This window comes from Pogonomyrmex barbatus, unplaced genomic scaffold (genome assembly GCF_055798465.1).
Source record: "Pogonomyrmex barbatus isolate J1 unplaced genomic scaffold, ASM5579846v1 scaffold2, whole genome shotgun sequence".
Classification (NCBI taxonomy): domain Eukaryota; kingdom Metazoa; phylum Arthropoda; class Insecta; order Hymenoptera; family Formicidae; genus Pogonomyrmex; species Pogonomyrmex barbatus.
The window spans coordinates 16,930,003-16,937,838 of NW_028297116.1; the positions used below are offsets into that span (position 1 = coordinate 16,930,003).

General features: G+C 41.3%; 1 protein-coding gene across 2 annotated transcripts in view; it reads right to left on the bottom strand.

Annotated features, from left to right (window-relative positions):
- The window catches only part of sowah (ankyrin repeat domain family member sosondowah), a 66,003-nt gene extending 58,536 nt beyond the window's left edge, over positions 1-7,467 (bottom strand). For both annotated transcript variants that reach the window (XM_089076886.1, XM_089076887.1), the window contains exons 1-4: positions 7,306-7,467; positions 7,088-7,149; positions 6,003-6,371; positions 5,265-5,417 (exon numbers count right to left, since the gene is read on the bottom strand). In XM_089076886.1, coding sequence (XP_088933012.1) covers positions 5,265-5,417; positions 6,003-6,371; positions 7,088-7,149; positions 7,306-7,432 — 711 coding nt within the window. In that variant the 5' untranslated portion in view covers positions 7,433-7,467. The remainder of the gene's footprint in view (positions 1-5,264; positions 5,418-6,002; positions 6,372-7,087; positions 7,150-7,305) is intronic.
- Positions 7,468-7,836: the final 369 nt, after the last annotated feature.

Consider the following 7,836-nt stretch of genomic DNA (forward strand, 5'->3'; position numbering starts at 1 on the left):
ATTTTTGCGGCATTGGAATAAAAAATCATCAGGAACAATAACACAAAAATTTCGGTCCCACGAATTTCGGACCACCAAGAAAGGCCCCACGACCCCGGAAGGGCGGCGCCCTGTCCGCCGCTGTCATGACAGTCACAATCAGTCAGTTTTCGGTACAGTCCTCGGACTGTCACTCCGGGAGACGAGACTCCCGCGGGTGAATACCGGAGTCTGCCATTCACCAGGGGAATGCCAGGGAACGGAGAAGGCAATCAACGAGGCTGATTTAATATACGCGCGCGTCAGGAGAGGGAAAAAGAAATCTTGTTATCCGCCTCGTGATCTTTTTTTCCAGGAGAAGATGCGGCGGTTGATAGATTAGTGTAAGACCAGAAGCCTAAGTTGGTATGGAAACGTGATGGACGATAGGAATTATGAGAAGACAACAAGCGACTCATTGTAAAAACCGCTTACCGCTTTCCCTGCTTATGTACCCTTTCGCGTAGGCATCTCTGTTCTACCTATTACCACATAAAGACCCAAAGAATTCTCGCGGAAACGAAGCGAGGCGCGGCGAGGCGAGGCGAAGCTAAGCGAGGCGTCATCACTGTTTGAGCTAACAAATTTAATGCGCGTGCATAACGACACCAATTTAAATGATAACGCGCGATGTGTGTGCTTTCAAGATTAACTCGTAATAGGCCGGAATAAATGTCGGCGGACCTGTTAGAGGTGTATCTAGTCGCCCGTTACACGGAAACAGTGGGTGCTAACTACTCCTGTAGACAAGCTTGTTTATATTGGTGCGCGTTGCGCGGCACGAAAACTGTGCGTAAATCCTCACGCACGCATCTGGCGGTAGTGCCAAGAAAATTGGGTCGTCGCGGATCACGTCTGCTAGATCTCTCTCAACGTCGTTATTAACGCGACCGCGGTGAGTTATCGTCGGGCGAGCATCGCGCTAGCGTCCGTGGAACCCCGTAATTATCCGACCGGTTATTAAATTTAGCTGCTAATATTTAATTATCGTCCGACGAAGTGTTGCCGCGCGTACTAAGCGCTGTGCCATAATTTACTCGATTACGTGTAGAATGTTCGATAGCCAATAATCATATTCAGCGCTACAAGAGGTACGCGCTACCCATCTTCTTGTGAACGGCACTTGAGCCATTTTCCATTTGTTATACACGCGAACGCGTATTATACGTGATGGGGGAAAAAATTTACAGGGGGGGGGGGAGCAATATCTCGCACATTTATCCATTCATTCATCAATAAATCCCGATGGTAATGAGTGATCTTATCTTGAAAGACCGCTTATCAACTGATCACGTTCCTGCCCGATAGATTTGCCTAATTAAAGAAACAAGATGTAAACGATTTTATTTCCATTACAATTCGCGCTATCTGCGTATCTGTCGACCACTTGGAACAAATAAATGACTTTCTCCGTATCTACATTCTTCCTCTCTTTCCCTCTTCTCAGAAACCGAGCAACACACTTAAACCATCACGAACCAGGTGCACCTGTCAAGTGCTCTATGCTGTTAGTTTGATTAATGATAGAAATATTTCTTGAATAAACAACGGGGCGAGTCTTAAGCTTGGTGAACAGATTGACATTTAGATATACTTAGAAGCGGCAACAATTTAGATTTAAAAGATAACCAATGACTACAGAGAATCGCACGGTAAAAAGATAGTCTCGAGTTAACCTTCGTTGATCTTATGTTAACTTCGTTGATTTTATGTTAACATTTCGAATCTGAACTACTACGAGGAGAAACTTTTATTCTCATGCATTATAAATATATAAAAACGATCTTCTACTCATCTAAATTTTTTAGATGGAACATTACATTAATGTTACAACGAAATACGTTATATTCTATCTAAAATTTAAAAATCTAACTTAAATGTTATATCAACGTTTAAATTAGAAAATCTTACTTTATTTTTAAACTTAAATTTAAATTTGAAAAACAAAAATTAGAAGTATTAAAGTTAATTAGAGGGAATAATCAACCTCGATCAAGAGTCGATGGTCTTCCGAAGTAAGCTGCACGAAGCACGAAGTAAGTTTGCCCGAGGAGGTGTCTTGTCGAGATTGTCGCGGGTAGAATCATGTGCAAGCTGTGCCCTCGCTTCCTCACCTTGCCTCGCCTCGCCACACCGTTGAACCTCTTTGCATATACATTCTGTAAGATTACTTTGTGCGGTTTACACCCAACCTCTTCCCCTCCCCTCCCCACCTCCCCCCCCTCCCAAGCGTGTTCCCTCGGTCGTCCCTCAGCAGCACGCTGCGCTTCACTTCAACCCTCGCCTGCTTTCCGTTGCCGAGAGGCAAACTACCCTCCAAGTTTCACCCAAGGTCCCTAATGTATGCGGAACTATACGGCAGAAATTCCAAGTTCGGCATGGCCGTGTTAGGCGCCTTTACGATGAGTTTCCGCCCCCCGTCGTTCTCTCTTTGCCGCGCTCGCGCGAGGAAAGGGACGAGGCTCGCCCGACAAGACTCGCCCTCCGCATAAGAGGGCGAACACGCGTGATCCTAATTAGAACGCGTCCTCGAGGTGCCGAAGTAAAAGCGAGCTTCTTGTTGGGCTTTCCAACGACGGCGCCGACGACACTCGCGCGCGCATATATGCGATCGTACAAGCGACGTGCACTCCCGAGGTAAGAGGATACCTCCGCTCCTTCTCACTTCGCGAACATTTCGAAACGAACATTGCTAAAATCTTCATTTTGCGCAACAATCGAAACGGTAATTCGGTGAAATCGTTTGACGTGAGAACTGAACTGATGAAACGAGGCGTCGCTGAAAAGATAACGGATTCGAAACTTTACGCACAGGGAGGTATAACAACTCGTTATTATTCTCGGGTCATAGAGAAGCGTTTCACACAAAGTAAAAAGCTGAAGTAGCCGCGAGAATTCTCACAGGAGGGTATGACAGGTAAAGTATCTCGCCACCCGCGCTCGTATTTACATAAAAAAGAAGCTCCGCTGTTGGAAAAGCATAATGCTTACAAATGGCCGCATTAGTCGCGTATTACATTAATGTAATACATTGTGTTTCGATGATTAAACGTGTCTAAGAAAGTTTTTATTTAATACTAGAGATCAAATAAAGCATCTTATTATACGAACAAATATTTAATTAAAATAAAAAAATGCATTTGCAAATAATTAAAAAATCCTAAACATGTAAATGACTCAAATACGAATAAATAAGAATAAAAAACTAATATAACAAACAATAAAAATGTCAATTATCAAGATACATATATATATATATTTATTTATTTATTTAATGTACTTTATTAATATATTTTGGTAACATTTGATTATTGTTCGTTATATTGGCTTCTTTTACGCTTATTTATTTATAAAAAATTCTTATCAATTAAAACATTATTACATTAACACCGAAATTCTCTTGCAAACATTTTCGCAGTTAATTTCCTACGTTTATTTGTCATGAGCTTTCATCGTGACGAACCTGTCGCGCGTTCAGTGACTCGTAATCAGCCGTTCGAAGAAAATAGATTTGATAGAAAACTATGCGAAATGTCATTGACGCGACAATTGGCCGGCGAACAGGCGCGGCACGCGACACCACGCTAGACGAAACAGTCATTAGGGATGCAAAGGGCGGAATCGCGCGGCTACGTTGCATGATAATTACCGTAAAGAAAGGCCGACGAGCTCTATCCACGGGCTTCCCAGGAGATTACAGGATGTCCGGAGGCGAGAGGATTCTCCCCGCATGACCCGAAAACCCTTTCCGCGCTTACAAGCAATAAAAATTAACGGCCGGCTCAGTCAAATCGTATATGAAAGGCGGCCCGCCAGGGCCGGATTGTGGCATCTAAGTAATACATAATTATCACGGACCATTCAACTTATACACGCGGCAATAAACAGTTCCCTTTGTAACGAAACCGTCATATAGGGAAGAATGTGTCAAAATCTTTCAGCAGCTGTTAACATTTTATCCAAATTTCCGAAAAGAAAATCTAGCTTGACTAAAACCCAACGATTACAGATAATTTAATTAATTTCTAATAAAATAATAAGAAAGAGTTTTAAAGAGTTGTAAGTCCAAAATCATAATTGACAAACGATGAGATCATAGCGGATAATTAATTATTATTTTAAGCTTCTCTTTTGTAAATCGATGGAATGAGTATGAGATTTTTCAGTTCTTTTCTAAAAAGGCCAAACAAATTACGCCACGCGCGAGGGGCGAGCCAAGAGCACGATCCGGTCATAATCGGTCGAAGGAAGCGTGAAACGACCGCTTCCTTCCTCCTTTGCGGAGCATTTTAACCGGTCGGCGCCTTTAATCGTGAGATCCGATAAGTATATTAAAATTATGATGGAAGATCGGCCGCATACAAGCAATACATCCTGCGATGCTTCGTCTAACTTTGTTGGTCGCGACAGAAAGGAGCTTACCCCCTGCTCTCCTCCCGATACCTCGAGACTCCGTCTCCTCCACTTTTAATTTTCAGACGCAGCTAATTATGATTTACGGCAACATCGGCGCAACATCCTGATCGCTACGCGAGATACTGCCCGCAGGATATTCAAATGCAATGAATATCGTTCGTCGCGATAAACGCGGCGCACGAACGATGAGATAAACGAAGAGAAGTTTCGCGAGAAAGAGAAGGAGAAAATGCAAGAAGGGGAGAACCGTCGCGCGAGCGCGTGTAAAGGATACGGAGAAAGGATTCCTAGTAGCCTACTCGGTATGCAGGATGAGCAGTCAGCCTTGTACACACCGCATCCTTCCTCTCGCCCTTTAAAGGATGTATAAATATTCGCGCGCGTGGATTGTTCCATACCGAATCGCATTCGCCCGTAATATTTAAAGCCGCGCCAAGATAATTCAATATAAACTCTGAACATTTTGTGTCCTCGCCATACGTTCAAAGAAAGATAAGCTGCCCGATGATGTCACAACAAAGTGAGCGTCGTGATTTAACTCTTATTAAAAAGTGTCGAGATGTGACAAATGCCTTTACCCAAGAGATAGCATATGATAGACTTCAAAAATAACCACTCAAGTACAATAAGTTCTGATCTTTTTCATAAGAGATTTTTGCGTTCTTTTCTCATAACTTTATATTATTATTACAAATTATAGTTATTCATATCAAGAAATTTTCAAAATGTTTTTTACTTTTCTCCAAAATTTACTCTGTTTGCAACTTTTTTGACATTTACAGCATTCTTCAATTGTAAAATTTAAAAATATCCTAAAGTATACAACTCACTTTGTCTGTCCGTTTTCTAGCAGGTACAGTTGTATCGTTAGGTCGTGCATGAAGATCGGTTTCACTAGCCATCCGATTGAAACGTTGCATTCGTTCGCGAAAGCTGAGTTGCTCCGCCGAAGAAGGATTTGTAGTCGTTGGTCCCTCATCTTCCTGTAATCGAACAATTTCGATTTCCGAATTTAACATAGTACAAGCGCGATCAATGACAGATGACGAATCAATCAAGTCCGAAATAACAAATTAAAATCAAAGCTTTTTAAGAGATATAAATGAACGATAAACAGAATGATTGTGACATTGTTATAATCTTGATAATCTTGATAATTATAACATCTGTAGATATACTAATAATAAAGTACAAGAAGCCGTCTGTAAAATCTTAAAAAATATATACGACGTAATAATTAATATGGATAATTATACATATATTATGCAAAGAGAAGAGAAAGTTTTTCTTATTTAAAATCTAATAGTTTATCAATTACAAATAATTATTGTATAAAAATCATGATTTTTATAATATTCAATTATTCACATATTTCATTAAAAGATTATCACAATGATACGATATCATATACGATTTCACAGAAAAAATAATCATGCCTCGTCCCACATGATACGTCACTTCCGAGTTGCGCGATAAGTCGCGCAAATATGACGACATCGCGATAACAGCAACAGGCACACTTTCAAGAGAATATAAGATGCGTATACATAAGACAAGGAAGAACCTACCTTTATGACGGCTTCTGAGGAGCTGTTCCTGTTTCTGTCGACGTTTTCCTTGTTCTCCACTTTGAGCTTGTCCTGACTTTTGCGACGCGGTGGAACAGGCGGTGACGACACCGACGCGATCGATTCCGGATCGTCATTTTTTTCACGCACGGAGATTGACGTCGCACCATCTTCGAGACTCGCATGAAAATTACTTGAAGATGGACTGAGGGGTGCAGGAGGAGGTGGCCGATAAGGCGGAGGTTCTCGCAGAGGAGAAACTGGAGTAACTAAATCGGGAGTGGCGAGAGGAGATGCCACTTGCTTAGGAGACGAAAGGTCTAAGAAGGGTTGCCGGTATTTCTTCTTGAGTACCAAGTACTTTTCACCCTGTTAAGGAACGTTCACTTTAAGAGTATTCCGCATGGGTGATTCGACAAGAGTGACACACTTTCACTCGTGTATTATTAACTTCATTTCGTAATTAATTATCAAAAAAATGATTACGATATTCAAATTTCCAAAAATAAATAAATATTTTCCAATTTTTATTACACATTTCCTTATATTTTTCTCACGGAAAAAGCAAGTAAAAATTGTTTTCAATATAATTAATATCTCGAAAAATATCTTGAAAAATAACAGCTTATCTCTTTTGTTAATTAAATTCTGTCAATACATTTCAATTCGATTCTAAATAAATCTACTTTAAATATACAAAATTTAATTTAAATTTAATCGTTTCTTCGATTCATGAGCGAAATTGAGTCTGTCCTTTTACTATTTTTCTTTCCTCATTACTCTAAATAATCAATTTTTATTTCGAAAATATATAAACTGCAGTAGCACATATTTTCGTACGCTCTGTACAGCTACAACATTAATACTCCATTCGAAAATGCGATCGAGAAAAAAAAATATCTTTTAAAGGACACGATGCCCGGCATAGAATTTTTCAGCTGATCGAGTGCCTTCAGCTGATCGCTGGGGCACCGGCAACGTCGCGTCAGGCGCGCAACAAGTCGTTCCTGTCAGAGAGGGAAGGGAATCGCGGAAGAGAGAAAGAGAGAGAGAAAGACAGACAGAGAGGATCCGTATTAACCTACCTCCTCGTTCTTTATGGTGGCCAGAGTATTGACGTACTCCTTGAAACGGTTCCTCGCTTCGACTATAACACAAAAATCGCACGTTGCATCACGCTGAGCTCCGATAGCGACTCCGATCGTTCGCTATCTACATGTTTACATCGCGTACGCGAACGCGGGGTCACGCCTCACGAGGAGACAGCCGCGAACGCGGCCACGGCGACGCGGATGCAACCCACCTCGCGTCTCCGGGTCCGTCAGGAACCGCTTGAAATGCTTCACCAGGTCGTGATTGCGCGCCGTGCCCCCGTTTTCCAGCAGGTAGTTGCGAATCTCTTCGAGGGACAGCTCACTGGGGGTCGCCATCTTGGACAAACTGACATCGCAGCTGCGAACGGCCGTCTCCACGACGCGAACTCGCTCTGTTGATAACAATGGTCGCGGCAGTTATCACCGAGGAACAGACGCGCGAGCGGACTTCGATTATCTGAATCTTTTTATCTCGATTCTCTTTTTATAGAAGCGTGTGAATATATAACTTGGATGTTGTGAAACAACCTCCAAGTAGTTATAATTACAATTAAGTAATGAATTATAAATATAAATGCATCTCCAATGAATTTAGATTTTATGTATATATTTGTTTATACATATATAACTTCTATTTTAATTTTAAAATACTCTGCATTCGATAAACGACGGTTCAGCTGATCTAAAAATTTGATCAAATGTATATCGATCTGAAAATGATTTTATTGGATCATTAAAAT